This window comes from Hermetia illucens, chromosome 4, assembly GCF_905115235.1.
Source record: "Hermetia illucens chromosome 4, iHerIll2.2.curated.20191125, whole genome shotgun sequence".
NCBI lineage: Eukaryota > Metazoa > Arthropoda > Insecta > Diptera > Stratiomyidae > Hermetia > Hermetia illucens.
This window is the reverse complement of record NC_051852.1, coordinates 82375325-82394336: the sequence shown is the minus strand read 5'-3', so window position 1 is coordinate 82394336 and position 19012 is coordinate 82375325. Positions and strand designations below refer to the sequence as shown.

Sequence of the window (19012 nt, the reverse complement as noted above, 5' to 3'; positions counted from 1 at the left end):
ATACGGATTAAGCGACCCGCCCACCGTAACCTATTGAGCCAGATTTTATCCACAACCTGACGGTCACGGTATCGCTCATAGATTTCGTCATTGTGTAGGCTACGGAATCGTCCATCCTCATGTAGGGGGGCCAAAAATTCTTCGGAGGATTCTTCTCTCGAACGCGGCCAAGAATTCGCAATTCTTTTTGCTAAGAACCCAAGTCTCCGAGGAATACATGAGGACAGGTAAGATCATTGTCTTGTACAGTAAGAGCTTTGACCCCATGGTGAGACGTTTTGAGCGGAACAGTTTTTGTAAGCTGAAATAGGCTCTGTTGGCAGACAACAACCGTGCGTGGATTTCATCATCGTAGCTGTTATCGGTTGTGATTTTCGACCTTAGATAGTAGAAATTATCAACGGTCTCAAAGTTGTATTCTCCTATCTTTATTCTTCCCGTCCGGTTTGATGTTGTTGGTTGGTTGGTTTATTTGTTCGTTATCGCTTTCGAGAACCTGTTCCATTGGTTGACAGTACATTGCATAACTTACTCCTTGAAAGGATTTGTAGTAAACAGTTTTTTTTTCATAAAAAAATTTGTAAAAAAAAACTGATGATTATGAATTAGTCTTATTATTACACCCGTCTACCTTTGTGAACAGCCGTTGTGCGTGCTTTTATAACATCATGAAGAGAAAAGGCGGAATTTAGTTCAATTTGCACAGGTGCGCGTTTATTTTTTCCAATGATCAGGTGGTAACAGAAAGGGGAGTACTTAAAAAAATAAGTTAAAATTGTCAGTTTTAAATCGGTCTGTTACAGTTGCGACTTTTGATAAGGAAATTGTCAGAGCATACTCCTTTAGGAGTTCTGACAGAGAATATGTCGAGACAGAATGAGGCGAGACGAAAGTTGGATATATCTTTTCTCATTCAGTAGAACTTGCCTTATATCTATTATGGTTATTATGGTTAAAAACCATTTAAGTTTGATAGTGCTCGCGGATTCGGCGATCGTGAAGAAAATGGCATTTCAAGTTCTGTTTTGTTTTCTGAAATTGTTTTATTTGCAAAACGATTGTATTGAGGAGCACAAACTTAGACATTTTAAACAGGATGCAGCAATCTTTGCCGATGTACGCGAAAAAACTCTTGAATAGTGATTGGCTGCTTGAAGGCTAACTTCCTCTGACACCAAGCAAAGTTTTTCTTCCGATCGTTAAACACTTTTCACAAGATGTATAGAATTGGTTGTGCTCTGATCGACAGTTTGCGGTTTTTTCAGGGCAGTGTGTACTCTTCAGACCCTGCATCACTTCTGCCTTGGGATCAACGTGACTGAAGTGATTACCAGGTCTTGTTTGGCCTCCTTGGGCCTAATTGGTCCGATCAGTCTTCAAGTGAATGGCGGACTCAGGAGTCCCTCAATTCTTAAACGAAAAATTTAGATCTGCCTCTGTCGACTTAGGCCCGAATTTGACTAGGCGGCTGTTTTTGTCATATAAAATTCGTGATTCTAACTTATACGAGGGCGGGGTTATAAGGAAAAGAGTTTTTTTGAGTTTTTTTCTTCATTTGATTTTTCGAATGTAGTGTTTTGTGTAAAACGGAACCTTATTAAAATCGGTTTACTGTCTGTTCGTCTGTCTGTCTGTCTTCCATACGCATTTTTCTCGGAAACGGTTATAGCGATTGACACCAAATTTGGTGAAAAGGTGGAAACTGTGAACGCTCAGCATGCAGTGAGTTACATCATTCTACATCGAATTCAAGGAGAGGTCCCCATACATTTAAAGGTTTTGATTTTTTTTCACCAAATATAGTCATGTTGGCTATCAAATGAAAGGTCTCAGTTAGTACTTTTCAAAGTCGGTTTTAGTTTTTACATTTGTTGCAAAGGTGGGGAATACCGGGGTCGAAAATGATCCTTTCTTTCACGGACCCATTCTCAGAAACTACCCAACCCTACTATATGATGCTATGAAATACCCTCCATACCGATATCTGTTCAAATTAAGTTAATAATAGTATTTTACTATAAATTTTAGTAATTGACTGTGAAACTTCCTTAAGTTCATCCTATAATCATCAATATAGGCTATAATATAGAGCATGATCCTACTAAGTTTGGTGTAAATCGCACTATTATTAGCCAAGTTATAGTAGGCCAATTGTCGCTCTTGTTCAAGACTTTGAATGTCAGTATCACGCGAAAGTGTATATTCTCACATAACATATGAATATATTACGGGCTAGATTTTAGTGGAATAAATGTTCAGTCAAATGTTTTTATAAAAGAAATGCACAAAACCTTTCATACTTGAAGTGTTCAGCTTCCGGTTTCCCGGCTTGTTAAAGTTCATCAAAGTACACATTCGCAGCATTGATAGTTTCCTCGATGTCTCCAAATTTTTTACTTCCAATCCATTTTTTGTGGTTAGGAAATAAATGATAGTCGCTAAATGTAGTGAATATGCTGGATGGGAGAACAATTTGAAGTTCAGCTTGGTAAATTTAGCTGTTGCGTGTCATGGTGAAACAAGATTTTGCGGTCGTTTTTTTGTACTGCATGCTTCAAACTTTGCAATAACTCTGCGTAGTATTTACCAGTGACGGTTTTACGCTTCTGATGGTAATCAATTGAGATAATTTCCTTTGTATCCATAGTCTTATTCGCCGAAAAAATATTTCATTTATCATAATTTAATTTTTTCTTTGATTTGAACAGTGGGCCTTTCAAAAAAGTATTTGATGATAGCACGGTTCTCTGTTTCCTCCACTTAGACATTTACAACCGAGGCGTCTTCTTCAATAAGCTCCTTAACCTGTGTTAATCAACCTAAAAGCAGGTGTGCAAGCTAAAAAAACAATACATTTGTATGTGCATTTTCTACTGTTATTATTAATTTTATTTTAAACAGAAAAATACCGATAAAAAAATGAGCCTTTTGCGCAGCCAAAAGAAAATTTGGACACTTCAAATTTGCCGTAAAGAGAACAAATTTATGATAACAGTTGATTAGATTAACATCCATAAACTTTTAAGAATGCAAGAGGTCTTCTTTTCATTGATCTACAAGACTTTCGGCGACTTCTTCAGGAATAGACTTTTAGATATGCTTTATGTGATTCTTCAAGTTGCTTTGGCTTTTCATCTCTCTTTCGGGTAGCTCCTTTTCAACGTGTGCTCAAAAGTGTTCTACCAGATTTAAATCCAAGCTCCGACGAAGCTGAGCCCTTTTGACATTATAGAGGATCCATTTCTTAACGAGTCTGGTTGTTTTTTTTCGTTCATTGTAGTTTTCTAACACTATATCAGATGACAAGCCCAATGCAGCAACTGCAATCTATTTTAGTGACGTTTTCTTAGATTAATATGCAGTAATTCTGGTCCTTTTGACGCCATAGCACATGAAGATGCGCCCACATGAAAATGCTGCCACCACCGTGCTTAACTGTTATTAAGAACTTCTAAAGCAGTGACCACCTTTTTCCAAACCAATTGCAGGCCATTGGAACCAAAAATGTTGAGTTTAGACTCGTTAGTCATAAAAAATAACGGTTTTTCAAAGCCCTTCTGTCTTATTAACAAGGTCCTGAGCATATTCAACTCAATTTTTCAATATGTATTGGGAAAACGATAGATTCTTCTTTGGGATATAGGCCCATAGAGGGATTATTATGAGAAGAAAATTGTGAACGGTGTTAGAAAAACCTGTTACTATATCTTTGTGCCAAAATTCTTGGAGTAGATATTGCGATTGTCTTGGAGTTGTCTTTTATGTTTCGCAAAATCTGTCGTTTTGTTTGCTCTGATTAGATTTTCACGGTTTGACCACCACCTGTTTTGTGAGAAACGGATCCACTTTCTTAAAAAAATTTTATTGCGTGATGAACAGTAAATGCTGGTTTTTTTGCTCTTTAGATATTTTCTTAATACTTTTATAATATTTAATGATGAGCTCATTGGAGTCGCAGAACAGCTGCTCATTATTCATTTTCGGCCCTTTAACGCGCGATACTAGCAACAAATTAATCGTTGCTCTATACGTCTGGGAGCCCAGAAGTTCTAAAAACAACAAGAAATATAACGGTATCTCCTTTTGAGCAGCAATATATACGATATACACTTCAAGTTGTCATAACTTTCAGTGTCCAAGTTTTTCGGCTGCGATAAACGCTGACTTTTTGTTTTTCTCTAATGTTTCTGTGAAAGGTAGAATTAAAAAAATAATAATTACGGTAGAAAATAAGGTTTCTTCTTTCATAACTCATTTACAAACATTATATGGTTTTCGAGATATTTGACCTCAAATTGTACTGCAATAACTATCCAGTTTTTTAATTGGATGACTGTATATATGAAAGGTAATTTTCTGTCAGAAAAAAATACCACGATTTTTCACTAAAGACTGGAAAACGCGCCATTTGTGTAAATAATCAACCCTCAAAAAGGCATGACGCATAAAATGGGGTCCTCAGTCACCACCTCTCGGTCTACACTGGATGGCAACTTTCCACTTATTTGACAAAAGTGTTTGCTTTCATTTATCTGTGAGCAGTGCTTTTATCTCACTACAAAATAATATTTTGGTTGTTTCCGTTTCTTAAAAATGGTTTAAGAGTATCACGATCCCCGAAAGTAAATTGGAAAGAAGCAAGAACGGGCAGGTTTCCAATGCCAAAGCTTAACTCTAACTTCTATTTGCATTTGTTTGTACATATATATGTGTGGTAAATAAGGCGAGTATGTAAATATATTAATGCTGCATCTACTCAGCATACAACGCCCAGTCATTAACCAAACCCCAAATTGCACCATAAAACCAGAAAGTAGAAGAAAAGAAAACAAAACCAAAACTAAAAGTCGTTAAACTTGAACTAGAGCTGCCAAAACGAGAGGTCAAATTCTACTTTTTTTATTAAAAACATTTACCAAATCTGTACAAGCTGCCAAAAAAATCTATGAAACTAGTTGTATCTCACATTTTAATTCGAGATTTTTGTTTTGAAGGAAGGAAAACGTTTAGTAAGTGAATCAGCGGAAATTTATTTTGCAAAGTGAATATGCAGATATTTGAATGATGTAATGGTCGACTATGTTAGGTAATGGGCAGTTGCGGAGGTGCCTTGGTCCCAGAGAAAGCGTCATAACTGTCACCATTCAAGAATGTGTCTAAATAAGCTATGGTCAGTTTATTGCTCGCTTCATATGTCACTACATTTTAATTTATAGAGTTTGAAGTTAAAAAGATATTATGCTTTATATTTTTTCTAAATTTTCTTTTTGTTTCTATATAACATTTATTGTTTAATACAAAATTGCTTTTAGTTTTTTGGTCGAATTGGTGGAATAATCCAATTGGACATTTGCCGGTGGACTAAATTCTCCATCTTCTTGTCCAGAAGTTGAAACGAGAAGTGATTAGTGATTAACTGCTTATTGCAGAAAATTTATTTATTTTGTTATAGTGGAGTAAAATGCACTTGGGCACTTGGTTCATTAGAGTCCCCAAGGTTGACTGCAATTTTTGCTGTGAAGGATTATTGTCGGATGCCTTAAGGGGGTTAAGCCAAATTTTCATTGGGTATCGATAGAACGCGTCCAAATACAAACTCAGACGAACTACATAGTACGCACATTGTGCCTGTTGTCGCGGTATAGTAGGCGGGATGTAGTCTAGAGATGCACAAAATAACCACTTGATAGGTGGTGTGAAATCACATCCCTTTTAGAGAAAAATGATACATGTTACAAAGCAATACATATTACAAATTTTTATCCCAACACTAATAGTTTCACAAGCGAGTCAATAGCTGCCTTCGTAACGTTTTTCACTGAATATAGTCAGTAAATGTCTTGATTAGTACTTTTTGAAGCCAGCCTTAGTTTTGACATTTGTTGGAAAGGCGGGGAGTGCGGGAGGTCGAAAGTGATGACTTCTTTAGCGGACTCATTCTCAGAAACTAGACAACCGATAAATCTCAAAAAAATCACGAAGTTGCCTCTGTATGGTGTTCAGGCCTCAAAATACTCTCCACATCGATATCTGTTCAAATTAACTTAATAATAGTAGTTTACTATATTTTTGGGGAGATCGACTAAAAAGCCCCCTTAAGTTTATCCTAGAGTTAAACAAATTTGCAATAAAATAGATTATGTTATGAAGTATGTGGTCCCCCTAATTTGATCAAAATTATGCGATTACTAACGAAAACTTTACCGTGTAAATTTACTGCAATGCAAAGTACTAAATATCAATATCACAATAAAGTGAGTAGTCTGACATACTAAATGTATCTCTTTTACGGGCTACGTACAAATAGAGATAGTTATACTCACACAAGAAATAAACAAAGCCTTTTATACCTGAAACGCCGAGCGTCGGGTTTTGGACTTGTTTTATTTTAACTGTTTGATACTTCTCCCATTTTAATGCTTTTATGGAGATGATATCGGATTGGTGAATCGCACAATGACAGACTGACTATTGCGGTTTGCTTCCGCATCCTAGAAGTTAATACCCGAATATTGGACATTCCAACACCACAATGTCTCCTAAGATGGTAAAAGAGTGGTTAGTGCTATGTAGGATTTGCACTCATAAATAGCCGACTCTACTGTCAAGCTTGATTTTAATGGATCATCTGTGAGAGGCCTTGAAGAAATCGGTATCTGGCAAAACCTAAAAACAAAAGTTCAGATAAGTTGTCAGGGGAGGGGAATTTGTAAGGGATTAGCAGAAAATAGCATGAACAAAGAAATCTGGTTTTACCATCAAAAAAGTGATCAACTTTTATTATTTTCCCAACGTTTTGCGCGAAATACATTCTTTATAGGTCCCATTTTTACACTCATTTAGAATCTTTATTACATCGGAAGTTAGTTATGAAATTAATTTGTCTATATGTGCTCACTTACACAATTCATTTGGCTTAAATTTGGATAGACATATTTGTTGTAAACACTTTTATGAACTAAGTTTTGGAATAGTGTTACTTTGCCTGGATTTTGGTGTCGCAACTTCACCCCGTATATTCAGAAAATAAATTTCGAGGAAAGTTCATACTGATTAATTTAACTTGGATTAAAGTCAATGGAGTATGTAATTTATACTTTTGTATAGGAGCAATAATATATTAATAGAGATTAAGACCTAATTTACTGGGTAACGGCGTATAAGTAGCATTAATTTCTGAGGTAATCCATAGTTTTTTTCGATTCGATAACTGGTCTACCAAGCTTTTATTTTTTTTTATTATGACGTCCATTGTTAAAATACGTTAAAGTTAAATATTTTGAAAGAAAGGATGTTAAAACTTTTGTTTGGAGTCTCAACATAATTTTCCAAGAAATTTAATCGATATTTCTTTTCTTTTCAGGTAAGCATAATACGGTTCTACTGCGGAAGAAAGGGTCATACACAGGTAACATAGCATAATGGGGAGCACCTGCTGTTTCTAATTTAATGGTCAAATTAAGAATCGCAAAAAGACTTTTAGCAAAAAGGTAAAGGTATTTTGCGGCCTGGACACCGTATAGGTGCAGCTTCCGTGTTTTTCCAGATTTTGACCTTCTATGACTTAGTTACCAATAGAAGGGTTTCCATCAAATTCTCCAGGATGATCTCTATACTGTGATCTATATATCGGTATGGGGGTTATTTTGAGGCCTCGGTGTCCCCAAACTTTTTATGTTTGAAGTGTCGACTTTCTGGTTTCAGATTTCTTTATATTTTTTTCGAGGCTTTCGAGTTGGCAATGTCAGGAAACTAAACTTAGTTCACAGATAAAGCGTGATTTTCAAACAATAGTTTGTTTCGAGTAGCTTCCTCCCTTTTTGGACTGTTTTCAAATCAGCGTTACACGCTGCTAACGCCCAAATGAATGGTTTTTTTGGTTTGAATGTCTAGCTTATACTAGCAATTCGCTATCAATGTAGTGCCGATTGGCCCTTAGAAAGCGTTATGTAGTTAGCAAGTATATGGCTTGTTATTATCTTTATGAAGCTTTTGAGCAAAATAGTAGAAGATTGGTTTCAATTGTTAGGCTCCCTAATTTAAGCTATTAAATATTTTCATTTTATCCTTTTCTTTGTTATCGTCTAATAGTCTGTGCTAATATATTCAGTTATTGCGTCATTGAAGCAGCAACAGATAAAGTTGATCCACTTCTTTGAGATCTACAGGAAGAATTTCTCTTTACCGCCTCCTACTTGAAACTTTTAAAAAGTCAGACAAGAAATCAGACCGTATGACCATGCAGAATAATTGGGCTCGATGCCAATCATGCTACAGGTGGTGAAAGTAAAACTGAACCATTTCACTTTCAAAATGTGGATTTCATATTTTAGAATTGGTTATAGTATCGGCAATTTCTACGGAGTAGTCCTACTCGGAATGGATAGTAAACGTAACGGAAAAATTTGAGTGGCCTTTTCATCCATTATTCTTTGTTTCGGGGTAGAATTTTGTGGCCGTACTTTCTCTTCACATGATGTTATTTGCTCTCAGTCCTCTAGATAAAGCGCTTTCTTTGAATAAAATCAAAATATGTCTTTGTGATTATTTATAGCAAGTTTTTCATTTAGCAACCAAATATTTCTAGAGCATTTATTTTGAAAAGATAGGTGAAAGCCACCGCCAAGGACATTTTTTGCAAAATACATATATAATACCATTTATCTTAAAGCCGTTTGAGTTAGCACGCGAAAAGTAGGTTTTTACATATATCATTTGCAACTAGTCACATTTGATAATGTTTCTTTGAAGACTTGGTTTTAGTATGTCTCAGGCAAGATTGTTTTGGTTAACAGAGTCTCTTTCTCTTTCATTAATAGCAGGGTTGCAAGCAGAGAAATAGTTAGATATCATGTACTATTTTCGAAATGGAATTAGTTTCTAGGGGAGAAATCAATTTTTTGCACTTTGTGAATGCGGGAGTATAAACTTCTGCTCTTTAAACCAGTTTTGTTTGAAGGATCAATTGAGCTTCTCAGGGATAAAACTCCGCTGTAGTCATGATAATTCTAAATAATTCCGAGATAAGAATGAAACGTTTAGGTGAAAATAGTCTAGCTTTCTTTTAAGAACTTTTCCTTAACCTGCAGAGTAGAGTAGAGTAAACTTAACAGCGCCAAAAGCCGGCTCTCGTTCCACCATTATAAATCTCTCGAACCACCTCTTTGACGGAGATTGGAATGATCCCACTCCACCAGTTTTGTCGTATATATTCTTTTGTTGAATTAAAAGATCGTATTTTCCACCTGTAGCAAGGTTGTCATGCTTTCGTGGCGCTGGACAAGTTTACGAATTGGATTTCCTGCAAACACTTCTCGGTCTGACCCACGGACTATGTGGCATCCCCCACGGACTATATCACACGCAAGCTGAACTTCACGAGAAACTTTGCTGTGGACCTTCCAACCAAGGCAAAGTGGAGGATCAGCGGCATGTTGACTATGACACAGTATTCTTTACGGACGGATCAAACATGGCCTATGGAGTCGGCGCAGGGGTTTTCTCGAATACACACGGTGTATCCAAGTCGTATGGTCTCCCAGGTTTCGCCAGTGTATTCCAGGCGGAAGTACTGGCAATTTTGGAAGTCTGTTGATGGCTGGAGAGTGATTCGAGCCCCAAGCGTAACATAGCCATTCTGACCGACAGCCAAGCGGCCCTCAAGGCCTTGTACTCAACGACGACATCTTCCCGGCTGGTGGGGCAGTGCAGAGACGCGCCCAACCGTCTGGGCGGCATGCTCAAGGTCACTCTCCTCTGGGTTCCCGGGCATAGGAACATAGAGGGAATGAGCGGGTTGACGGATTGGCCATTCAAGGGTCTGCTCTTGGCAGTCCCTCGACAAACACAGTCGGTGTTCCGCTGGCGGCTGTCGGGGGCCGAGTCTACCCGCACTGCTTAGCAGCCGCGGGCCTGAGATGTCGAAGGCTTACAAGCTGTGCCAAGTCAAGGAGGAGTTGGTCCGCTTATAACATAGCCCGATCACTAGAGCTCCTGTCCCAGATGCGTGCAAATGCATTCAATATTACGGCGGTCTGCACGGGGCACTGGCCCATAGGGGACCATGCCGCTAGGCTCGGCATACCCTACAACTCGCATTGCCGAAGCTGCGGAGAAGGAAGGGAAACCCTCATGCACTTTCTCTGCGATTGCCCAGCTCTGGCTAGAGTCAGGATGTGGACACTGGGTAAACCATTCTTTGGGAACCTCAGAGAGATTTCTAGCTGAGGGTTTGAGAGCTGCTTTTCTTCGTGAATGCTACGGGCTGGCTCTGAAGATCCGAGCCGGCTGGACTCTGCCTCCCTGCTCCCATAACAACAGTCACGGTCTTAGGAGTTTGTGGCATCAAAACGGCGCACCAAAACGGAGCGGCCACTGATACCTACCCTACCTACACCTGGCCCTTTTTCAAGTGCTAACCCGTTGGTGAAGATTGATATGCACGTAAAGGAACCGTGATCTTTTGGCAATAAGGACAGATTGGATTGATTTAAGGATCGATCTGGAAATCATGATCCATAGACATCAGGGGCGTATAGGGATTCCAAATGGATGCGTGGCCCTACAATTGTTCGTACCAATGACAGTAAGCCAGTATGCCGTCAGCTGTTTTCCATTTCAGTTTCAAGTAAATCAATCGAACCTGCATCAGTGGCAACATCCTGCTGCTCTTAGCAAAGTTTAACTTTTAAGGGGGGTTTGAACAGCCATATAACATCAAAGCAATCTGGAGAACTTCGCATATTGTTCCCAAATATAGTATTTCCCCAGAGTTGAAATGCAATCCATAATACTTCACTGTTTTTGTGCCCACAAAGTGAATATATATAGAATATAGTCGATCTATTTACCGCGGATGTAGTCCGATCTTTCCAGCACTCAATGAAAGTTCGTTTTGCAGGCAATACTTGTGGATCATATGTAGAACTTGCCGAAAATTACTACATCCAGGTAGTCCGCGAATATTTTCGCAAAGACTCGTTCGTCACTTGGAAGTCACAGCAAGGTGTCTATTAATAAGTGTAATAGACAGTGAGAGAGAATGTTTAATACATCTTACGTCTGTCAACTCCTTTCGAGATAAATGTTTATTTTTCTTTACTTTTGCATGTAAAATACCCCATCTGATAACAGTGGCAGGGTATCGCATGTAAGCATGACTGTAAATGACATTGCTAGCTGTCCTTTTTTATGCTGTTTGGATTCACGCGTTAGGATCGCGGTTTCGGTTTAACCATTGCTGCATATATTTCACTACCTTTAGTACAATCCGGGGTGGCCTGAAATTGTTTTGTCGGAGCCGATTTAGGCTTGAGAGCGTGTAAATAAGGTTTCGGGCTCAATAGGCAGCGTCAATTGAAGCTTTGTATTATTAGTACTGTAGACTGAGCCTGCTTCTGTTAACTCGTTAAAGATTTGGTTTCCGTGGAATAGCGGAGAATCTGATTCTCCATTAATGAGCTTAGGCCTGCCTCTTTCTGGGTGGGGTCGTCATGACCGAAGTTTGATTTTTGTATATGCTTTCATTTTCATAATTGGTTGCCGTAGCTTTATTTTTGTCGAATAAAGTACGTCGGTTTCAAGAGAGGCCTTTTTGTCAAGACATGGCCAGTTGAAACTTGATAATTGTTCCTGATGCAAGATTACCGCTCTGCAGTTTATAAGGAATTGTTGCGCATCCTTGATTTCTCCTAGTATGGGTGATAGGCCTATCTAGGACTTAGGGGCTGTCATCAATTACACCACCACTTCATTAAATATATCTGTTCGCATCCAGTACTTTTATATTTGACTATCCACTAGGATCATTTAGTAGCTGGAAAAGAAGGCTTAATGAATCTCTCCAACATTTCCTTTTCCATATATGGATCTGAGTTAGTTTCTCAAAGTGAGTATTCTTAACAAATTAGATATGGAAGTAATTTATCGTTTGTGATGAATATTTAATTATCTTGGTCAATAGATACAACAGAAACAATATTTACACAGTTGTAGCAGTCCAACAAGGTCACATGACAACTAAATCTAATAGAGAAGCGGGAACATACGGTATTTTAGTACCTATATAAACTCTAAATAAAAACTTTAAGAAAATTATGGAGTATCTAATTTTATTAGCTCAGTTCTAATTCATCGATTTTATGCCAAATATTGTCTATTGTATATTGTTACTAAAATCAAAACGTTAAAAGAAATAATTTTGTAATGAAGTTATTGGCTTTGTCACAATGTCTTTGTCTGAACGTCTCTGTTTTTCTGTTTTTCCCCGAGGGTCTATGGAAAACTTGCTCTTTAAGACGGTTTTTGAAACAGGCTATTGTAAACTAATTTGCAATCCTAGGTCATATAAGTACAGTGGCAATAATCAATAGGTCATCGTATTTCTGCTTAATAGTCGTGGAAATACCGATAACCTTAAGCATCACTTCTGTAAAATAAAGTGCCATGCCGCTATCTCGGGTATAACTTTTAAGCATGTTACCGGAGAGAAGGTTCGACGAGCCGTAGATAGTTCGAAGGATCAGTGATCTGGGTCGGGTGCATAGTTTCTAGTATAAGAACCTCAATGTTAGTCGGCCGAAAGAATTTCCACCCTTTTTCACACGCGGGGATTCTTCCTAAAAAAAATATAGTTCAGACGAAAGATAAATCGTATCGCATAGATCCGAAACTAGTAAAGTTTTTAGCGACAGTCATGGAAGGGAGATATAACACCTTCTCAGTGCTTTCATTTGTGGGTAATAACACCTCAGAGAATATCTATGTACGAAGAAGCAGTTTTCAAAAAGTCCCCTTTGGTTTTGTATGGTACTGAAATTGAATCCACAAAAGTCATCACGCCGGACATAGCATTGTTGACCTTCAGATCCAAGCTATGATATACCGAGGTAGACTATAAGTACATAGGTATTCAGCAAGAAACAAATGCTTGAGTTGGTGATTTGAAGGATGCTCTGCTATCCGAGTTCCTGCGACATATGAAGTTGGTGCAATCATTCATCTTTCGGTGAAGAACAAAGTAATATTCTAGCATTACCCAATTCTGTCGTGGAACGTATGAACTTGTCATTACACCAAGGCCAAGTCAACTCGCTGTGTAAGAAGCAGGCGAGTCCTTTGCACGTGGCTAATTGCGAGGCTGGTTGCGAGCAGACTCCACTCAACTTGAAGGACGGATCTTTCAATTCTCTAAGTGGGCTAAAGTCGGACCAGGAAGGAGGATCGATGATTGGAAGCTGAAAGCATTGCGCGGGAAACCTGTGAATTACTTATCGCCACTGTTTGCTGATCTCCATTTGTCGAACAGATGGCTTCGCGTATATTATTGATGTTGCGACCCCTCACAATAGCATTGGCTTGGAAAATCATTTCGAGAGATTAGATGGTGTTTATATAATATTGTCATTGTTACATATATTGTATCTAAGTCAGTCATGACTTCCCTGAGGCTCTTGTGCCGTCTGCTTTAAATCGTTCTGCAATAGAATAGATGTTGTGAGGGTTCTCTGCAGATCTTTCCATTAATGTACCATTTTAAGGTACGAACGCCGGAATCTAAATGGTTTATTGTGGTAACTCGGAAGTAAAAAAAGTGAAAAATATGCAACTTATCAGTGATGAGAATATACACTTTCTCCAGAAAAATACGCAATTACTGGTGAAATAATCAATTATCTGATGTATTCCTGGGCCAGAGGAGCAGCTCGGAGAGTAGTACATAATAGGAGCGAGATTCAGATGAGATATATCATTGACGGTAGGACGGGTGCAATGACTAAGGGATGGCAAGAATTGGCGGAAATCTCCAACAGGATTACTATTCGAAAAGTGTCAAAACTCCACAGTATAGCATATACGATCCTTTAACTAGCTATGAAGTCTAAGCCGGACATATCATTTAGGGTTGGACGATCCTACTTATGTACTTAAAAGATAAAGGTTCCTGGTGATGGTGACCGGTGGTAGGCTAACGGAAGAATCCGTCGTGAACTCCCTGCAACATGGAGCAGAATGCAGAATGGTGTATTCCTGCATAGTTTGAATCAAACTGTGTGACAGTTCCAAGAAGCCAATCATGAGAGTGTGTAGTAGAGGTGTAAGGTGTAAGTAGAGGTGATGACAACGGCCAGGCTAAACTTAACACAGAACCTGAAACACGCTTCCGTTAAGACATCTAATAGCCACATGGTCCTGATAAGGATGATTCTAAATATAGGAAGCGCGTGAATCATTTGTGGTCTGCTTATAGCGATTTTTTAAGGTCCATATTACTCTACGTGGTTTCAGTTTGGACTGCCCTAAAAGTGTATCGCTTTTAGCGCTATCACCAATGTCGTGTGGCACGCCCGTGTGGAAAAAATGGCGATTTAGAATGCAATCATCTGCACGGTACCATCATGGTGTAATGTTTTGCGTTATGGGGAAACTCCTTCGTCTCCACGTGGTGGGCTGACTCCAAAGCATGCAAAGACTCAACAGTCGGATGGCAAGGCTATGGCACCAGTATTTTGGGATGCGCATGGTATAATATTCTTCAACTAACTCGAGAAGGAAAGAATCATCAAACGCGACTATTACATCGCGTTATTGAACCTTTTGAAGGATGTAATCGTGAAAAACAGCACCGGGCCACAAATCAATGAAAACGATGGTAAAATTGTATGAATTGGGCTTCTAATTGGTCCCTAATCCACCGTTTTCTCTCGATCTGGTACCCAGCGATTTTTTCATGTTCTCAGACCTCAAGAGAATGCTTGCTGGAAAGAAATTTAGTACCGATGAAGAGGTTATTTAGGCGAACTCTCTAGGTTGTAGAAGATCAGTTGTAGCGCAGATTTATATTCCATATTTAGCGCCCTTGTGCTAACTGGGACGATCATTTAGGCTATTTTCTTTCCTGGTAGATAAATGTTTGTAAATTAACTTACCTAAACAAGTTTCGGGTTGAACTTAGTTGCTTTGTGTTCGTCCACTAAAGTTATCTATCTGGCTCAGAACCCAGTCAGTTGCTGTTTGCAAGCAGCTGCCAAACCACGATATTCTTATATAAATATATACGATTGCCATTAATCTCTATGAGGGGCATAGCACGTCCGTTACATCCGCATTTCATTATTGTCAGTCGCTGACATTTTGATTAAGCTCCTATCAAACTGTTCAAGAAGCGCAGAGCAAACATTTACGTGGAACAGCCGGATCCTGCTGTCTAGATTTTGATCAGAAAACTTTCAATTACAATACTTTGTCATTTACTAAGTCTCAACTGAACTAAAATCGATACAATAACTCTAAGCTACTTTATGTGTTTCCATATTCTTAAGAATATATCCACACGACTACCGGCTTTTTCGGAAGCGGATAGGTTAGCAAACAGTAAGAGAAATGGGATAAGTTTTGAATTTACTTTAAAAAAATCGAGAAGGGAATTGTAACAAGTCCTTTCAAAACAAAGTTTCTTTAATAACATTTGGGATAATTTAGAATAATAATCATTGGTCAGTTTTCTTTGGGCATTATATTTATTATTTAGTTTTTACTTTCATCTAATCATAGCTCTAAATACGACTATTTTTTCGATTTTTAGATAAAAGAAAACAATGCCTCCGCAAACAACATCGGATACTCTCAACACACCACCCCATCAAAATGGGAAACAAGAAGTCACAAAGTTTGAAACGGAAAAAAGCAAAGAAGATCCAGCTGAAGAGTTAGCAGATACTGCGGCCATTATAGTGCCCCCAGACGGTGGATGGGGATGGGTTGTGATGGTTGCATCGTTTTTCTGCTGCACAATTCTTGACGGTATCGTATTCAGTTCAGGTTTGTTCCAACCTGCCATGGCGGAAGATTTCGGAGTATCAAAAGGATATATTGCTTTGGTCAGTTCACTGCTCAGCGGCTTTTATCTGATTGCCGGTCCATTTGCCAGCGCTTTAGCGAATCGTTACGGATTCAGGCCGGTTACAATTGTAGGAAGTATAATTGGAGGTGTGGCATTTGCTTTGTCGTACTACGCGACGAGTGTGGAGTTCCTTTTCATAACGTATGGGTTGATTGGTGGCATAGGATTTTGCCTCGTATATATTCCAGCTGTTATCACGATTGGATATTATTTCGAAAAATGGCGCGCTTTAGCGACTGGTATCGCTCTAAGTGGGTCAGGAGTGGGTACTTTCATTTTTGCGCCACTCAGCAACTATTTAATTGAGCAAGTGGGATGGAGGTATTCGTTGGTGATCCAAGGAGGAATTGTACTGTTTTGCATTGTCTGCGGAGCTGCGTTTCGTCCAATTAAGCCAATTCGTGTGCCAATTAATGAGGTCGAGAATGAAAGCAATAATGCACTTATTGAGAAAAGGTTGCCCAGCAGTCAAACAAAACCACTGCCCGAAGGAAGGTTTGCATACTCAGTGCCAAACAGTGCTCACAATACATATATGGGAGCCCCACCGAATCTCCACTATCCAACTGCGGCCGAAGTTTTTAAGGGTAGTGCAGCCAATTTGGAGCGCCGTTTATCAGCTGCATCGGGTGGTCATATCACGCCGGGTGGAAAAGATCACCATAAAGGCCAACGTAAATCGCAACCAACCACCCCAAGTGGCGAATTGGCTCAACCAACTTTCAATCTACACAAGGAACTCACAACTGTAGGAGAAAACGAGGAAGAAGCTGAAAGCCAGAACTTGTTAGAAGAATCGGAAGTTAAACCAGTCGTAGTTACTGCTAGGCGTCATACAATCTCGGGTCGTCGGCCAAACGAACTTCGTCGTTCTAGTGTTAAAACTGAAACTGAAAACCCTGATCGTCCAATGTATCGTGATGATATTTTCTTCACAGGCTCATTAGTTCGAATTCCACAATATACTTCACAAACATCATTGGGTTATCATATGTCAGTTACACGTTTGGCAACCAAACAGGATATCAAGGAAGAAAGGGACCATACTTGCAAACTCTGTCCTGAGGCTGTACGTCGGACACTATCAACTATGTTGGACGTGAGCCTGTTGAAGTCACCTTCCTTCATGCTTCTCTCAACCAGTGGTTTCTTGACAATGATGGGCTTCTTCATCCCCTTTATTTTCATTACTCCGCGTGCTGAGGCAGCCGGAATGGATAAGGGCACTGCTTTGTTTGTGGTATCGGCTATTGGAATCGTGAACACGGTTGCTAGGATCGTTTGTGGTCTATTGACTTCTTTCAAAGGGATAAATGCTCTGCACTTGAACAATGTCGCTATAACGGCGGGAGGAATAGCAACAATTTTCAGTGGCTACATCATCAACAGCACGACACAGTACTTATATGCAGTTGTCTTTGGAATATGCATTGCCTGCTTCTCCGGGCTGAGGTCAATTATCGCCGTGGAATTGATGGGTTTGGAGAAATTGACAAATGCTTTCGGTTTCTTGATGTTGTTCCAAGGTCTCGCAGCAGCGATTGGGGCACCAATTGCAGGTTGGTATTGCATTTTAATGTTGTTTCTTACAGGACATGACACAAGCCCCAATGTGACTAATTTCAATATCCCCATTTTCGTAGTTATTAACTTGTGTTTTATCTTTTTAGGTGTATTTTACGATCTTACGGGGGACTACGATTACGCGTTTTATCTGGCGGGAATCTTAATAACGGTTTCGGCGTTCTTATGTTATCCATTGAACTGGGTAAGTCGTTGGGAGAAGGAGCGTGCCGCCCGTAAGGCAGGATCATCTGTGTAAACAAAACTTCGGCTCGGCTTCACAAACTTATCATAAGGAGAATTTAGGAAAATTGCTAGGTCAAGTAACTATAATTAAATCCCGATAGGATGCATTTCATCATATTTCTCGCGTAGTAGCCAATGAATTTAATAAATCAAATGGAAAGTTCCTTCAATTAAGAAAGAAACGTTTACAAAACTTTTGGAAAATTTTTTAACGAAAATTTATAATATTTTTGAAACAATTTAGTTAAGTTACATTTTTATTATTTAATAACATACAGAATTTATACTATAATGCTATGCCTCTCTGTCGGCTCGGTAACACGCCTGAGATTTATTTCTTATGTATAGCAGGAAGTTTAGACAATTTTGTGAGCTACTGTTGAGGTAGGTTGCGAAAATGTGTGTGTCTATGCTAGGAATGGGTAGTTGTCTTGGCTAATAATCCCAGGAAAATTTCCCAGGTTTCGAGGGTGGCAAAGCTTTTAAAATGTACTTTTACACTTTTAGAGAAAAACTATCGTACAGAGGATTGGTGCTAAATACAAAACAATAAATCATACACTAGGGTAATAGTTTACGATTAGGCTTAAGACATTTGAACGTAATAAATGTAAAGTGCCAAAATATTTAATTGTAGGCTACCGTTAGTTTGATTAAAATGCAAAAAGATAACTTGTGAATATATTATACAACTTCGTTACTACACTAAGTAAGTTCTAATTTAGATGAATGCATGTGTGTAGATGGAATTTCGGAGACAAGCGGCAACAGTTATGTTCTTCACGGCTCTCGGGTCGATTGAATGTGTTCGTGTACCATTTCGAAGGGTCATAATCAGAATTTACAATATTTTTATTTGTTTCCTTAATCAAATCACTGGTATGATGTGTAATATGAACATGTATAGAAAGTAGCATCGCCCAGTTCATATATTCATTCTGGTCTAAGTAATACTATATCTTCTTTTTTTCGGGTGCTCAAATGCTGGAAAATTTGAGACACCTTAGTCGTATCTTTTAATTGCATCACATAGGTAGATACTATGTAATATAAACACCAGACATAGATTTAGATTGTAAGAAGAATTTAGGTTAAATCTGTGATATCAGCATTATAGGATTTATATTTTGTTGATATTGTGTTTATCTTTGACTTTTATTACATTATTTTTTTATAAAAAATTGTGAAAATTATATTGTTGCAATATTTATATGTACTTGTTTTATCTTTGAAACATATGTAGAAAGAATTGCAACGTTGCTTTGTTTGAAAATAAATAAAAAGCCGTTTCGAAAACCACAA

General features: G+C 38.6%; 1 protein-coding gene across 1 annotated transcript in view; it reads left to right on the top strand.

Moving 5' to 3' along the window:
- Nucleotides 1-19012, top strand: part of LOC119653917 — an 86114-nt gene extending 67102 nt beyond the window's left edge. The window contains exons 2-3 of the mRNA XM_038059073.1: nt 15584-17460; nt 17572-19012. Of these exons, the coding sequence (XP_037915001.1) occupies nt 15597-17460; nt 17572-17723 (2016 nt within the window). The 5' untranslated portion in view covers nt 15584-15596 and the 3' untranslated portion in view covers nt 17724-19012. The remainder of the gene's footprint in view (nt 1-15583; nt 17461-17571) is intronic.